The 16117-nt window shown below is 37.2% G+C and overlaps 3 protein-coding genes across 12 annotated transcripts; 2 read left to right on the top strand and 1 right to left on the bottom strand.

The window, feature by feature from the left end:
- The first annotated feature begins 433 nt into the window (after positions 1-433).
- On the top strand, positions 434-4575 carry LOC108453708 (putative pentatricopeptide repeat-containing protein At5g43820). Of its 2 annotated transcripts, none has more exons than XM_053028665.1 (4): positions 434-627; positions 791-3482; positions 3590-3675; positions 3947-4575. In XM_053028665.1, exon 2 carries the CDS (start codon positions 1031-1033, stop codon positions 2270-2272), a length of 1242 nt encoding a protein of 413 aa, XP_052884625.1. In that variant the 5' UTR covers positions 434-627; positions 791-1030; the 3' UTR covers positions 2273-3482; positions 3590-3675; positions 3947-4575. The 2 variants fall into 2 exon arrangements, with proteins under 2 accessions (XP_052884625.1, XP_052884624.1); XM_053028664.1 differs by having other exon boundaries at positions 3587-3675.
- A 1064-nt stretch (positions 4576-5639) lies between these two features.
- On the top strand, positions 5640-11790 carry LOC108453621 (glutamate receptor 3.3). Of its 9 annotated transcripts, none has more exons than XM_017751837.2 (7): positions 5640-6706; positions 7550-7907; positions 8029-9371; positions 9467-9744; positions 10342-10373; positions 10473-10879; positions 11124-11790. In XM_017751837.2, the coding sequence occupies exons 2-7, from the start codon at positions 7643-7645 to the stop codon at positions 11526-11528; spliced, it is 2730 nt and encodes a 909-aa protein (XP_017607326.1). In that variant the 5' UTR covers positions 5640-6706; positions 7550-7642; the 3' UTR covers positions 11529-11790. The 9 variants fall into 9 exon arrangements, with proteins under 9 accessions (XP_017607326.1, XP_017607319.1, XP_017607324.1 ...); XM_017751830.2 differs by having other exon boundaries at positions 5640-6801; positions 7566-7907; XM_017751835.2 differs by having other exon boundaries at positions 5640-6874; positions 7566-7907.
- Positions 11791-12143: 353 nt separating this feature from the next.
- Positions 12144-14979, bottom strand: LOC108450694 (glyceraldehyde-3-phosphate dehydrogenase B, chloroplastic-like). The gene is made up of 9 exons (XM_017748429.2): positions 14729-14979; positions 14521-14634; positions 14179-14343; positions 13921-14088; positions 13637-13797; positions 13468-13529; positions 13287-13336; positions 12719-13125; positions 12144-12598 (listed from the first exon to the last, which is right to left on the bottom strand). Exons 1-9 carry the CDS (start codon positions 14831-14833, stop codon positions 12463-12465), a joined length of 1368 nt encoding a protein of 455 aa, XP_017603918.1. The 5' UTR covers positions 14834-14979; the 3' UTR covers positions 12144-12462.
- Positions 14980-16117: the final 1138 nt, after the last annotated feature.

Raw genomic sequence — 16117 nt, 5'->3', positions numbered from 1 at the left:
TAAAAAAAAAAGAAAAAAGATTATTCGTTTTTAGACTCCATTAATTTTTAGATGTCGTAGTATTTCTTTCAAATTTTAAATTAAAATTCATAAGTTTTAATATAAATTTTGAGAAATCTAATCAAATTGTGTGATAAAGGATGATAATCTCGATACCTATAATGATCAAAGAAGATGACGAGGAATGGTGATTCCAACAACTATGTGATATGGAGGAGGAAACCATAAAAGGTTTTTTTTTTTTTTAGAAGATGATGAAATCAAAAAATAAAGAAAGAAGAAATAAATGTCATGTCATAAAAAGTTGTTTTTATGCCCCGTTATTAAGGTGTCAAAGATTTAGCACTACAGCAATTAAAAAAATTAAAATTAAAAATTTCAATAATTAAATTGCAAATCTTAATAGTTAGATGATTAAAATAAAAACAAACTGAAAGTTGGATAACGAATTAGGAAATTTACCGATAAAATTCACCTATACAATAATACAAAACTCAGTCTCGAGTGTAACAAAAGAAAGATAAATGCTCAGCATTTCTAGATCAAACTAGTAACCGAGAAGTGCTTTTCAATGGCGTTTCATTTCCGGCGACTCCCTGGATGGTATTTGAGTTTTAGCTGTGGCAGGTATCGTTTGCCCCACTTTAGTTCGTTCCTTTCTGTATTCCGATTTTCAACTATTAATGGTATTCCCGATTCCTCAATAAATGATCCGTCATTTCATCAAACACACAACCGGTGTAACGTCGACGAGCGTCGCGTTCTTACTGAACTCTCCAACTTGTTTCAGCTTTCTCATATCAACACGACGATTCCACTATATCCATATAAGGAGAGTTATCCGGTGAAACAAATAGAAAGTAGAGACGTTGATGAAATTTTATTGCCCGAAGAGAAATTGCGAGGGATTTTTCTGCAAAAGTTGAGGGGTAGAACTGCAATAGAAAATGCTCTGTCAAATGTTAGGGTGGAATTAAGCATCGATCTTATTGCCAAGGTCGTAGATAGAGGGAATTTAGGCGGTGAAGCTATGGTTTTGTTTTTCAATTGGGCAATCAAGCAGCCAGGGATACCAAGAGATGCTCACAGTTACTACATAATCATTAGAGCTTTAGGTAGAAGAAAATTTTTCGAGTTCATGATTCAAATCCTGCATGATATGGTGAAAGATGGCGTAAAACCTAATTTGGAGACAGTTTCAGCTGTAATGGACAGTTTCATTAGGGCCCGGCGTGTACATAAAGCTTTGGAAATGTTTGAGAACTTAGAAGAGTTTGGATTGACGCCTGATACTGAGTCTTTGAATGTGCTTTTACTGTGTTTGTGCCGTAGAACTCATGTAGGTGCTGCAAATTCGTTGTTCAATGCAGTGGGTGGGAAGATAAAGTTTAATTGTGTGACATACAATATCATGGTAAGTGGGTGGTCGAAATTAGGTAGAGTTAGCGAAATGGAGAGGACAGTGAAAGCAATGATAGTAGATGGATTTACTCCAGATTGTTCAACTTTCAGTTTCCTCATTGAGGGCTTAGGAAGAGCAGGGCAGATTGATGACACCGTTGAGATTTTTGATCATATGAAGGAGAAAGGCTGCATTCCAGACACTAGAGTTTACAATGCAATGATTTCTAATTTTATTTCTACACAGAATTTTGATGAATGTAAGAAATATTACAAGGCTTTGCTGGAAAGTAACTTTGACCCTGATTTGGATACTTACACGAAACTGATATCTGCTTTTCTCAAATCTCAAAAAGCGGCTGATGCTCTTGAAATTTTTGAAGAGATGTTAGTTCAGGGGATTGTCCCCCCTATTGGGTCTTTAACCTCTTTCATTGAACCTTTATGCAGTTATGGTCCACCTCACGCCGCTATGATGATCTATAAGAAAGCAAGAAAATTTGGCTGCCAAATATCACTCAATGCCTATAAGTTATTGCTCAAGCGGCTATCTAGATTTGGTAAAAGTGGAATGCTGTTAAATTTATGGGATGAGATGCAAGAAAGTGGTCATAATTCTGATATGGAAGTTTATGAGTATGTCATTAATGGTCTTTGCAACATAGGGCACCTTGAAAATGCTGTACATGTTATGGAGGAGGCTTTGCGCAAGGGGTTTTGCCCAAGCAAGATTATATGTAGCAAATTAAATAACAAACTACTTACTGCAAATGATGTTGATAAGGCTTACAAGCTATTTTTGAAGATTAAAGATGCTCGCCGCAATGAAAATGCTCAGAGATATTGGCGTTCTAATGGCTGGCATTTTTGAGTCGCACATTTATACGTAATTCAGGCAAGTATACTTTGCCTTTGTCTATTTTATTAAACTAGCTTGTATTACTGATGTAATTATTTTACTGGTATTCCTAGACTCTGTATCTAAGGTTTCTTGCCTAGTATGAAGACACTGCATTCTCATTGAAAGGTGTAAACATTGGCTTTTCTTTTACCTTCCATCTCTAGTTTACTTCTCTTTTGTTGCATTTCCGCTCTCAATTACTCCCTCAACTCGATAATGTTCATGTCTATATAGTAAGAATAATTGCTATTGGTAACATTATCTGCTGATTCTTGCTGATTTATATAGTATGATGTCTTTGTAAATTTATGGGTTTCATATCTCGAATCATTGGCATTATAAAATATTAGTACCCTGAATTTGGTGAACTGGAAACTGTCATTTCATGAAGTGCTGGATGAGTTTATGAAGTGTTGTTAGAATACTCACTTCTCTGTCAGCTTGTAATGTTTCATTTTATTCATTTAATTTTGAAGGATTGTTCAATGTTCACAGTGGGAGAGTTGTTTGCTGCTTAGTTCTTATGGACAAGATGTTGAAACCTGTTCTGATCCAGCATGTCACCCCATTCATGTATTAGTGTAGCAGGGCAGTGTCTTTATTGATTGCATATGTTTTGGAAAAGCGTTATAGCTGTACTGGTTCTTGTATTTCTTAAATAGAGCATGATGGGCTAGTTGAACCATAATATTATGCGTATATGTGTCTGGGAATTGAGGAGCTTCTAGTAGAACAATGTTGACAATCAATTGTGAAGGGAGATTTAGATTATGCCAAAAAGAAAAAGAATGGGAAATGGGTAACTTAAGCTCTCTAAGTAGGTAGGGATTATGAATTCATGACCTTATCTAGGCTGTATGGCATTTCATTTGAAATTTCAGGATTTGGCAATGAGTTCTCTGTCAAAGTGAAAAATGTGTCAGTCTCTCAGAGAGGAAAAGTGTCTCCAGATGGTAGCTCGACCTCTGATTCCTCTTCCTATTTGGATGAAAAAATGGTTAATCTCTTCACTGCTGCTGGACATCTCATTAAGAGTGAGTCTGCCTATACACAGTGAAGATGAATCTGCCAGAAGTCCTCGTGACAATCCTACTGAAAGAAACTCACTAGAAAGTCAATCTCAACAATTTTCTGATGACCATTGTGGAAAGAATACTGAAGCAGATGCAGAAACAAATCAGTATTGAAATAGAAAATTGTTTTCTAGTCAACTTTTATTTTTATCATCTGACTCCTTTTTTTTCTCATTTGTTCTTGCTTATTTTCTTCATTTTTTCTGGACAGAAGTTTTGGTCAATCAGCTTGGGGGACTGTTGATAATGACGATGCAGACTGTGTGTGGGGATTAGGCGTTTAATCCTGTTAATGCCAATGTGGGCCTGAACTTCTTGAAGCATTTTTCCCCTGTTTTCAGCATCTTGATAATTTAGGTTATGTAGATTTGTCATTTGTGTAGATTGCCAACACATTTGACATGTACCTTATCTGGTGATACAGAAAAATGTATAATTTAGATTAGATAGACTTGTCATTTGTGTAGAGCTAAGAGCTCTCAGTCTGAAGGCTGGTTATGATCCATTTTATTCTGATGGTATGAATTGCAGATTGAAATATGTACTCATGATTTTTAATCCCACATGGCAGGGTGTGGACTCTGACAAGCACAATGAAGTTGTTGGTTCAAGTGATTTTGGTGTACGCCCAACAAGAACAGAATCCCCAAGCGCAGAAAGCTTTTATGATGAGAAGTGTCCATTCACATTTCAAGACTCTGTTCCCACCACTCCACTCACCGAGTTTGGAAGCTCCCCTTCAAGTGATCAGTTATAAAGTTCCTCTAGGTTTGTTTCTATCAGCATGGGCGATAGCGGATTTTCACAGCAACCTGAGATACTAGGTTTGTAACTCCATAAGTAGTACCAGAGAGTTTGGCCATGGATTTTCTTTTGATGACGCGATCCATTTGGCTCCAGTGGTTCATTTAAAGTCCCATCAGATCATCACAGCCCAAAGAAAGGTTCTTCTGATAATTGGAGTGCTTTCTAACTAGTAATCTAATGAAAAATTGAGACTGGAAGAAGAGAACAAAATTTCTCTTCGATTTTCCATTTCTAGTGGTTTCTAAGTTTTTGGTTAGGTTTGCTGTTTGGCTACCTTTCTCCATATGCTGTATATTCTGCTTGCAACATGGAGTTGGTGCTTGTCTGGATATTTATTATAGAAAAATAATGAATGAATCAAGGCAGATATTTATTATAGGTTAAACTAAACAACTAGTCACTGAACCATGATTAAATTTTTGTTTTAATTACATAATTAAAAAAGTTGCAATTTGGGCGTTGAATTATTCAAAAGTTGTTATTTAAGTCATTGAGTTATTAAAATCGATATTATATATATATTTTTGTTTACTCTATTTGTATTAATCGAAAATTCTCTTTTGCATGTTACAAATTTATGAAGCAAAATAAAAACAACGTGTCTTTGATCTTCAAGATTGATTATTTAATATATGTTCTATTTGTTGATGGGTATTAATCTACTTTACTAATTATCAAATGTCGCTTAGAACTTATTGATAGAACTTTAGAAAAAAACACTTGACAATTAATGATTTAAATGAAATTTTTTGAATAATTCAATGATTAAATTATAAATTTTCAATTAAGTAACCAAAATAAAAACTGCAAAAAAGGGAAAAATACTTGATCGATTTATGAACAGTCATGAAGACACTACAAGGAAGACTACAATTGACCGTACCTCTTCCAAGTCTGAATAAAAGCTAGAAGCCAGTGGTGGTAATTGTCATTCTACAAATCCCATAAATTCAGAGGCCGAAATACACGAGCAAAATCCCCCAACTAGCAATAAGTAATTAAAATTTTCTGATTCAATGCGTGGCAAAGAGATTCCTTATAGATGTCGCATCGTCATTGTCTTCGTCATGCAAGCAGCAGCAGCTAATTCATGAACCATGGGATTCCAGTTCATCTCCATATCACACACAATGAAGAAATCTAACACCCAACCGAACATTAAGTTCCTACCAGCAACAAAAGCAGGGGTTCTTTTCGCATTTCATCTTTCACTTCTTTTCCTAATAAACTTGTAAGATTTTGTATTCAGTAAAAATGAAGGTTCAGTTTCATCAAAAGCATTTCTGTACCGACGTCTGAATGAAAGCCTGTGAGGATTTTCGCAAACATCTGACAACCCGCTAACTCTGATTTGGGAAACCGCCTATCATGTCGATACTAATGGATTTTAACGTGTGCTTTTCGTTCCCCTTTGTAATAATTTTTTGTCGCATCGTAAAATGACGCGGCAATTTTTGTTAGTAGGAAGAAAGCTAGTAGCTGTTAGTGTTAGGTTTGAATATTAAGTTTGGGCTGGGTCGTTAATTGGGCAGTGCAGCATGCGACCATCGTTGGGCCTCGATTGCTTTTGCAATTTCTTCACTGTCTTTTGGAATAGGCCGATCTGCGATGCAGGCCGCCATGCTAGAGTCCATGGCTCAAGATAAGCCGCATCATAAAACTTGATGTTGATAATGATAGAGGGGTCGGCAACCGGCAATTCCGAGTAGTTTACAGTGATTGTGGGGAAAGTATTGTTTCAGTTGTAAGATGATTGTTTGAGACTTTGTGACGGCTTCTATAGGATGGAAACAAGAGGAAATAGATTTGATGTGGATGGAACAGAAGGTATTGTTATTGTGAACGTAAATGTATGAGAGTATGTCACAGCTAAGTGGTCCATCTTGATCACAGCTAAGCTAGCAGAGACTCTTTCACATTTATACTTATAACAGATGCTGAAGGAAGGAAGATACAGACAAGAATCTTTCGGTCCCATCTTCAAAATGCCCAAATCGGCTGACTCTGCTCTCATCTCATCTTGCATTTGTGTATGTAATGTATTCCCTCTTTCACTCTCAATTTTCCTCACTCACAGTCGCAAGTTTACTTCCCTTAGGACAAATCCGACACCATGAAGTTTTCTGACCTTTCAAGCAAGCAAAGGTTACAACATCATTTCCAACCAACACGAATGCTTAAGTTCCAGCTTCAGTCATTAACTTTTCTCTATAACTTGAATCCAGAATTATATCATTATCAAGTAAATTGGCGATGTTTTGTCAGGCTGCCTTTTTTGACTTATGCTTTATTTTGAACTAAAAGAAGGAAACGCTTTGAAAGTTCAAATCCCTCATTGAACTCGTGGCTCTTTAGTGCGTGGGCATACGAATTCCAGTGCCTCTGTTCAGTTAATTTTAGTTGATTCCCCGATAAACAGAACACCAACAATGACGTTAGGACAGAAATACGGTGAACAGCAAGAAGCATCGCTTCCCTTTCTAACAAATACTTCTTCTCAATCTTTGTCCTAAATGGAACCCTTGTAAGTTGCTTATTGAGTAAAATCTCATTTCTGCCCCGCACCTGAACTTGGACATTGTTTTGGTTTTGCAACCCTATCGGCTACCATTAAGAATGGTATCCCCCCTCCTATCTCTCCTTTTTCCCGCATAGCCATAAGCATAGAAGTATAAGGCCGGTGGATTGTTTGGTAAAAAATATTCAAGTCTCATTCTTAGATTTGCTTTTTCAGCTGCTGACTGTGTTTCTTCTTCTGGCCTTTTTTAATATTATAGCTTCCTTCCTGCTTTATTATCACTTGCTTATTATTTTTTTATTGTGCTTTTTCCTCTGCTTTTTCTCTCTTTACTTCGTTAATTGAGCTTGAGATAAGGAGCTTTATACAGTTACTTCTTGTTAGGTTTCCGTTTTCTCCCAAATAAATAATATTATACTACCACTTGGCCTCATGAATGAATGTGCTATTCTTGAGTCTTGCTGCTTTATGTTGGTATGTTTTATTAGGTTTGATTCAGTCCTGGAATCTGATTCTGATTTCCACTATCATATGTTCACATTCTTTATTTTACCTGTCACCTCTATTGGTTCCGTCTCTAGATTCTTTTTGGGTAATTTTATCATTGGTTTCATCGTTCAATCAAATAAATAGAGAATAATGAAGCACGGGGTGGTAGGTAAGGTTAAATTGATGGTTTTGTTTATAAATAAGATTAAATAGACATGGCCTTTCCTTAGTAGTGTTTGATTGGTCATTGAAATTCTGTGCCCTTCCATGTTCTTTTGCTACTGGAGCTTTTTGGATCTTAATCTGTAACATAATATTTGCATAATATATCTTTAATAGTTTTATCTGAGAAACTTTTAGTTCCTTCTATATGTAGAGTTTCTAAAACGATTGGTGGCAATAGTGGACTCAATACATCTTGTGCTGGTCAAGTTGGTCTCATAGTTGACTGAAATGAATGTGGCTGGCTTTATTTTCCTACTCTCTCTCCACTTAGGGGTGTTTCAAATTGGTTATGGTAGAAATGCTTCCACTCGGCCAGCTGTTGTTAATATTGGAGCAATGTTTAATTTTGACTCTATCATTGGAAGAGTTGCCAAGATTGCTATTGATGAAGCTCTGAAAGATGTCAACTCCAATTCAAGCATTCTCAAAGGAACTAAACTTAGTGTTACACTGCAAGATACCAATTGCAATGGCTTTCTTGGCATGGTCGAAGGTAATTTACAATCCATTATCTGCTTTTGGTAATTACTTGTTTTTCTTACATATAATGGTCAAGAAAGAATATTGTCTGCTACTGATAATTAATATACTCAAATTTATGTGTTGAATAACAGCTTTGCGGTACATGGCGACTGACGTCGTTGCCATTATAGGTCCCCAATGTTCTGTGGTTGCTCCTATTATATCACATGTTGCAAGCGAACTCCGAGTTCCTTTACTGTCATTTGCAGCTACAGATCCCACCCTTTCTTCCCTTCAGTTCCCTTTTTTTGTTAGGACAGCACAGAATGACTTGTATCAAATGACTGCTGTGGCTGATATCATTGACCATTACGGTTGGAAGGAGGTCATTGCAATCTTTATAGATGATGATTGGGGGCGAAATGGTGTGTCAGCATTGAATGATAAACTTGCAGAGAGGCGCTGCAAAATCTCCTACAAGGTAGGTATTCAACCAGATTCTTCAGTGACTCAGGGTGCCATCATGGATGTTCTTGTTAAGGTTGCATTAATGCAATCTCGAATTGTTGTTCTGCATTTAAATCGAAGAGTAGGGTTTAAGGTTTTCTCTGTTGCAAACCATCTTGGAATGATGGGCAATGGTTATGTATGGATAGCTACGGATTGGCTTTCATTAGTTTTAGATTCTGAGTCTCCTTTGCCTTCTGAGACCATGGACAAAATACAAGGAGTTCTAACTTTGCGTCAACACACACCTGATTCGGATGGAAAAAGAGCCTTTTTCGCTAGGTGGAACCGCATAACTGGAGGTTCTCCACAGTTGAACGCTTATGGACTTTATGCTTACGATACAGTTTGGCTGCTTGCTCATTCTCTTGATGCTTTTTTTAACCAGGGTGGGGTTATCTCATTCTCTAATGATTCTAGGATAAGCTCTATGGCAGGCAGTGCTCTCCACCTTGAAGCAATGAGCATTTTCGATGATGGAGTGCTCTTGCTGAAGAACATATTGCTAAGTGATTTTGTTGGTTTGACAGGCCCGCTTAAGTTTAATTCAGACAGGTCTCTTATTCTTCCTGCATATGATATTATTAATGTGCTTGGAACTGGGATTCGACAGATTGGCTACTGGTCAAACTATTCTGGTTTATCTACTGTATCCCCAGAGACACTTTATACGAGACCACCAAACCGTTCAAGTGCAAACCAAAAACTATATAGTGTAATTTGGCCAGGAGAGACATTGTCTAAGCCTCGTGGATGGGTTTTCCCGAACAATGGAAAGCTATTGAGAATTGGTGTTCCAAATAGAGTCAGTTACAAGGAATTTGTATCGCAGGTTCGAGGAACTGATATGTTCAAGGGTTTTTGTGTAGATGTATTTACAGCCGCTGTTAATTTGTTACCATATGCTGTTCCATATAAATTTATCTCCTTTGGAGATGGTCGTAAGAACCCAAGCTATACAGAGCTTGTGAATAAGATCACAACCGGTGTGAGTATCACTACGAGTGTGACTACTATGTTATTTCATCATATGTGAGATGTTGCTTTCTCCTGCTGGCTAATTGTCGAACTCCATTCCTGCAGGAATTCGATGCTGTTGTCGGTGACATTGCCATTGTTACAAATCGGACAAGGATAGTTGATTTTACCCAGCCTTATGTTTCATCTGGGCTGGTCATTGTGGCTCGGTTGGAGAAAGAGAGAAGTGGTGCTTGGGCTTTTTTGCAGCCATTTAGTCGCCGTATGTGGATTGTCACTGGTTCCTTCTTTCTCATTGTCGGAATAGTGGTTTGGATCCTGGAGCACCGGATAAATGATGAGTTTAGGGGCCCACCTAAACAACAAGTTATAACCATTTTATGGTGAGCGATAAAGTTTACTATTTTCTTGTGATGCATTTGTATGTTTGCAAGTAGGATAGGAGTATTTACATAATATAGCATATCTAATCCTTGATGTGAAGAAATTTGTTCATGTCGGGTCAAGAATAATTTAAAGCAAACTGAAGAGCAAGAGACTAAATTTTTCTGTCAATCTTGAAATGGCACTGCAAAGAGAAATCTGCGAGCAGTGCATTGTGTAGTAAAAAATAATGAGAGCTGTCACAAGCATTTCCCCCTCCCCTTCATATCACTCTTTTTTGGTCTTGTTATCTATTTGTTGATGTTATCCCACGTCTATTAGGCTTCCTATGGTCTTATATTGAAATTGCGGCCCTCCACCTATTACCTATTGGTTTTAGGTTGGATGCATAATACTATCAATATCATAATGCTTAATTACAGTAAGCTTTTTCTTTATCGTTGTTGTTGTTATTATTGTTGTTGTTGTTATCTGATTGTTTATGTTTGTCATGCCACTTTATTTTCTTTTTCTAGAACAAAGTGTACAGTTACTTTCATCCCTTTTAGCTGTTTCCTGATGTGAAATAATTTGCAACTTGTTTGCTATCCTTGCAGGTTTAGCTTCTCAACTATGTTCTTTGCCCACAGTAAGTGAAGTTCCCACTATAATAATAAATCAAAAGGCAAGGCAGAAATGGTGTATGATAAAGTTTGATTAAGCCGGCCACTTTATATTCCTTTTGCAGGAGAGAATACTATGAGCACTCTTGGCCGTTTAGTGTTGCTTGTATGGCTCTTTGTGGTTTTAATAATCAACTCCAGTTACACCGCAAGTCTGACGTCAATCCTCACAGTGGAGCATTTATCTTCTCCAATTAAAGGAATTCAAAGCTTGGCAGCTACTAATGAGCCTATTGGATATCAAGAAGGCTCTTTTGCTGAGCGATATCTAAGTGAGGAACTTAACATATCTAGATCGAGGCTTGTATCTCTTGGATCACCTGAAGCTTATGCTTTGGCACTCAAACGTGGTCCTGGAAATGGAGGTGTCGCTGCTGTAGTTGATGAACGTCCGTATGTTGAGCTTTTTCTCTCGAGCCAGTGCTCATTCAAGATTGTAGGTCAAGAATTTACCAAAAGTGGCTGGGGTTTTGTGAGTATTTATTTTCTATCCTTGTCAGAAGTGATCATGAGTATTGGAATAACATCACATCACATGCATATTATTATCATTGACCATTTTTAGTTGTTCTGTGGCATGGCATCTGAAGACAAGGTTTTTTCCTTAAATTCATGCATCCATTAAATGAAAAACTGAAATTCACCTATTATTGGCAGGCATCCTTGAAGTCGCATAATATTCTGACCTGTTTTTTGCGTGCATAATTTCTTCCTAGGCATTTCCTCGGGACTCTCCATTGGCAATCGATATGTCAACTGCAATTCTAGCACTAGCTGAGAATGGTGATCTGCAGCGAATACATGACAAGTGGCTGATGCAAAGCACCTGCAGTTTAGAGAGTACAGAGATAGAAACAAACCAACTTAATCTATCCAGCTTCTGGGGTCTGTTCCTTATTTGTGGGGTTGCTTGCATCATTGCCCTTTTCATATATTTTCTGCAGATATTGCAGCAGCTACCTCCTGCTCCTGAATCTGCTTCAATTACTGGTCAAGATAGCTCACATTCTCGACCGCTGCGGAGGTTTTTGTCACTAATGGATGAGAAAGAAGAGCAATCAAGAAGTGGGCAGAAGAGAAGGAAAGTAGACAATGAAAGGGATGATGAATTTGGTAGTTAAGACCACGAGGAGAGAAAGGAGCAATAGCAATGCATTAATTACTTCTCATTTCATTCCTTGGAGTTGCGCATACCTAACTGAAACTGTGACAAGTTCATGTGAGTCACCCCTTTTTTATCTTTAAAGCAACATAACTATTTATATGTATTCAAAGGCAAAGCATTGGTTGTGTACTTTAGGTTATATTATATATTAGGACTTTGATTTCAAACACAGTCCGTTTATTGGGATGATAATGTAATGCTAACTAATATTTTTGCCAGTCATCCTTGTATATTTTGCAATTCAATTTCCACTTTCCATGTACATCCTTTCTCTTGGATTCTTTCCTAGTCCACAGTCGATACTAGGTCCGGGTCTGGCATGGAAACTGCTTCTGCCATCGCCCAACAGTATCATGCCTTTTCATGAAAACTGAGTTTCATTTGGTGCAATAACAATTCACAGAATATTTTAAATTCTAGAGGTAACTTGCCAAAGTGATGCATACATGGGGCCATAATAATGAAATCTATGGTTAATACTTCAAAGTTCAAGTTGGATGCTGAGTTTTTTGCTTCCTTTCTTCCAACTAGCTTCAGGGCAGGAAACATTGCATACACATAGGGATACAGATAGATACAATATAAGTCCAATACAAAGGATTAAATTTTACAAAGTCAAATTAAGCAACTACGGACGCGATTGAATTCATACAATGAGCCTTTCTTTCCTAGTATCTCATCCACAGCAACAAGTAAATCAATCCAAAGATTATTGCTGTTCTTTTATAGCTTCACGCATTCAAATGTTATTTGATAAATTCTCTTCATCCACTCTGGTGTTATTACAAAATGAGCTTATTGATAACATGAACACTGGAAAATCTTGACCACTAACTATACCACCAGCATGGAAAACAATTTTTTTTAAAAAAAATGAAAATTGCAATCATTTAAGCCTCGTAAACTTTGCATTCTTCATCAGCTGGGTTTGTCTTGCAGAAATCCTCCAAGGGGTCACTGCTTCCTCCTGCAGGCATGCCTGGCCACTTGCTTGCCACCAAGTGTGCCAAATCAACAACCCTTTGGCTGTAAATCACAAATATCAATCACATAGTAACAGTTATTGGTGTACAAATACAGAAGATTAAAACGATGACAAGTTCTGATTTTCAGCTACTTTAGCTTGTTTGCTTGCATTAGGCTTACCTGTAACCCCATTCATTGTCATACCAGGCCACCACCTTGACCATGTCATCTCCCATGACCATGGTCAATGAAGAGTCAATGGTGGAGGAAACATCAGAGCACCTAAAGTCCACCGAGACAAGAGGAACATCACACACATCCAATACGCCCTTCAATGGCCCCTCAGCTGCCTTTCTGAATGCAGCATTCACATCTTCAGCTGTGATACCCTTCTTCTCAACATTCACAACCAGATCGACAACAGATACATTGGGTGTTGGCACACGAAGTGCAATGCCATTGAGCTTGCCCTTGAGCTGAGGAAGCACAAGGGAGACAGCCTTGGCAGCACCTGTACTTGTTGGTACAATGTTCAATGCTGCAGCCCTGGCTCTCCTCAAGTCACGGTGTGAAGCGTCTAAGAGCCTCTGGACAATCACAACCAAAAATTCTAGTTTACTTCTTTGTTGAAGCAGTTAATTCTTTCAGCATATAATCTATCATAAAACCAAAATTTTGAGAATATGCAACTTCTGGGTTCCTCAGTGGACTTTACTGTAGAGTGATTGATTAAACAGTATGATTTTACCTGGTCTCCAGTGTAAGAGTGGGTGGTTGTCATTGTACCCTTGACAATGCCTGGCAAAAAGCGAAAGGAGATTAGCAAATCTTGAACTGTTATCACGCAGGGAATTAGCCTAAACAACCGAAAAAGTTTGTCCTAGAATGTTTAAGCTATGAAATGATATATGAATACTAGCAATGCTTACCGAATTCTTCATCCATGACTTTCACAAAAGGAGCCAAGCAATTTGTGGTGCATGAAGCATTGCTGCAAGCATAAAATTGCCATCAAATTCTAAACCACTATAACAATAAAGAAATGGAGAATGATTATCATGATTGCTTAATTAGCGGGCAACTCCGTTCCAAACCAACCTTATGATGTTTGAGACCTCGTGGTCATAATCCCCTTCATTGACTCCAACAACATAGGTTGGAATGTCTGCACCTTTAGCTGGAGCTGTTATGATAACTTTCTTGGCACCAGCTTGTATGTGCTTCCCAGCTCCAGGGCCATCTACAAAGACTCCTGTTCCCTGCAAGATGCATGTCAAATTTGTTCTGTTATCATTGATACTCTCAATGAAGTGCTATACTAGATGATGGTAGAAGTGTAAATCTATGGCAAAAATCTTAAAGCATTAAGGACAACGACCTACCTCGATAACAATGTCAATGCCAAGTTCAGCCCACGGAAGCTGGAGGGGGTCCCTGTTAGAGACGACCTTGATGGGCTTACCATCAACACTGATAGTTTCATTGTCAACAATTTTTACATCAGCTTTGAAAGTTCCCAGCATTGAATCATACTTCAGCAAGTGTGAAGCCTGTGTTTTTTATTTTATGTATATCGTGGTTAATAAAATGAAAACATTGAAACTAACCAAATCTCAGTAGGTCGAGTCAGAGTTACTTACATTCTTGACACCACCACTGTCATTTACAACAATCACATCGAGGGGAGAGTTCTTCCTGCCATGCCAACATCGGAGAAAGTTCCTGCCGATGCGTCCAAATCCGTTGATAGCAACCTTCAATTTGGCAACTGTTTCGCCCCTAACAGGTGTTGCTCCACCTGCAGTCTAAATTCCAACACAGTTTCAAGTGATCAGTACCATATACAATTAGGTGCTTTGCGTTGATCATTTTAGTTTTTATATTGGTTATATCTAATGAAATCCATAGCTTGTGTACAAGGCTGAGAACGATCCAACGAAACATTGAAACTCAAAAAACAAAATCTTAAGCAGTGAACGAACCTTTGGAGTAAGTTGAGCAGCCACTACATCGTAAAAGGACGCATCTCTAGCATTGTTGACGAATGTGATGCATGAGGCGGATCGCAGTCCAGAGAATTCAGTAACTTGTAATCTCTACAAAACAAAACCGAAATGAGTATCCCAAGAGCAAAACAGGTAGCAAAAAAACTTCATTCCAAATCCTGAAAAGAGAAAGAGAGAGAGAAACCGTGGAAGAGCATTGAATTTGAGAGGGGAAAGAGTGTGTGGCCTTAGAAGGAAGCCTGGTTGTTGCAGGGATCCTTGAAGGAGCTAGACTTGCGTGTGTAGCCATGGATATCGGGTTCAAGCAAAACTAGTAATATTATTTTTGCAGTTGAATTTGGCGTTTCAGCTAAAACATTATTAGCATATAAATTATGGATGAAAGTGAAAGTATAAGGAATGTGTGGTGAATATGTAGTAGGACGGTGCATATATGCGATAAGATTTAAAAAGACTAAGATTGTGTCCGTGATGCCACTTCATAATTTGAGCCACAGATAGGTACAGTTGCTACATTTCCTCCAAGAGAGAAAGTGCTTTGGGTCAATGGGATGGATGGGATCGGACCAGATTTTTACAAGCAATTTTCTGGCTGTGAAGAAATTAGAGGATATAGATATCAATGTCATTTCAGACATAAAATTATTTTGAGGCTAAAATTAGAGAAATGAAACCAGCCCGCACCAAATCCACATAAGTAAATATCCGCAATGTTCAAATGAGAAATAATGACCATCCATCCATCAAATCTAACAGTTAATCGCCCAATATATGTTCATTTATATATATTTTGAACATCGTTGTATTTTCATTAGTAATTAATAAAGGCGTTGAATTCGGAAAAGAGCCTACAAGAGCTGGTCTGGACTACATAGTGTGATAATTAGGGCCATAAATGAATTGAGCTTGAACGAATAAATTTCTGTTTATGTTCGTTTGTTTATTTTTAAGTTTATTCATGTTCAGTTTGTGTTCGTTAAGAATTTCAAATTTTTATTAATGTTTGTTTATTTAAAGTTATGTATGTTCATGTTCATTTGTTTAATGTTCACAAACATATTCATTTAACTTAATCGAACATGTTGACGAGCAATGTTAATAAATAATAAACAAACAATAAATAAATAAATACACACACATATTGTTTAGATATAAAACAGTCAAATATAAATATTAATAATTATATTATAAATGAAAAAATTCAAATCAAGATAATTTTATTAATATATACTAATAAAATTTTTATAAGAAAATATCATTTATAAATAAGCGAGTCATAAACATTGTTCGTGAAGATAAACGAACCAAAGATAAACGAACCAAATACATCTCTGTTCGTTTATTAAATCAACATAGAAGTTTTGTTTATACTCATTTATTTAATTTAATAAACAAAAATAAACGAATGTTATACGAACGATTCATGAATAATTCATCGAATGTTTTGTTCATTTACACCATTAGTGATAATGCAATTTGTTTCATTGAATAAGTATCTCTAATTCGTAGAATGAAAGAGTAAAAAACATTGCACCCAATTACAAAGCTAAGAGGGTGACTAATCTCACCCAAT

Source organism: Gossypium arboreum, chromosome 5, assembly GCF_025698485.1.
Source record: "Gossypium arboreum isolate Shixiya-1 chromosome 5, ASM2569848v2, whole genome shotgun sequence".
In the NCBI taxonomy this organism is placed as follows: Eukaryota; Viridiplantae; Streptophyta; class Magnoliopsida; order Malvales; family Malvaceae; genus Gossypium; species Gossypium arboreum.
This window is presented reverse-complemented; position numbering and strand designations above follow the sequence as displayed.

Coding starts and splice junctions, on each gene's coding strand:
- LOC108453708 (XM_053028665.1), top strand. CDS start 1,031: ATGGTTTTGTTTTTCAATTGGGCAATCAAGCAGCCAGGGATACCAAGA.
- LOC108453621 (XM_017751837.2), top strand. CDS start 7,643: ATGAATGTGGCTGGCTTTATTTTCCTACTCTCTCTCCACTTAGGGGTG. Junction 7,908..8,028: donor CTTTCTTGGCATGGTCGAAG/GTAATTTACAAT, acceptor GTTGAATAACAG/CTTTGCGGTACATGGCGACT. Junction 10,374..10,472: donor AACTATGTTCTTTGCCCACA/GTAAGTGAAGTT, acceptor TTCCTTTTGCAG/GAGAGAATACTATGAGCACT.
- LOC108450694 (XM_017748429.2), bottom strand. CDS start 14,833: ATGGCTACACACGCAAGTCTAGCTCCTTCAAGGATCCCTGCAACAACC. Junction 13,798..13,920: donor GCATTGACATTGTTATCGAG/GTAGGTCGTTGT, acceptor TGCATCTTGCAG/GGAACAGGAGTCTTTGTAGA. Junction 13,337..13,467: donor AGTCATGGATGAAGAATTCG/GTAAGCATTGCT, acceptor GCTTTTTGCCAG/GCATTGTCAAGGGTACAATG.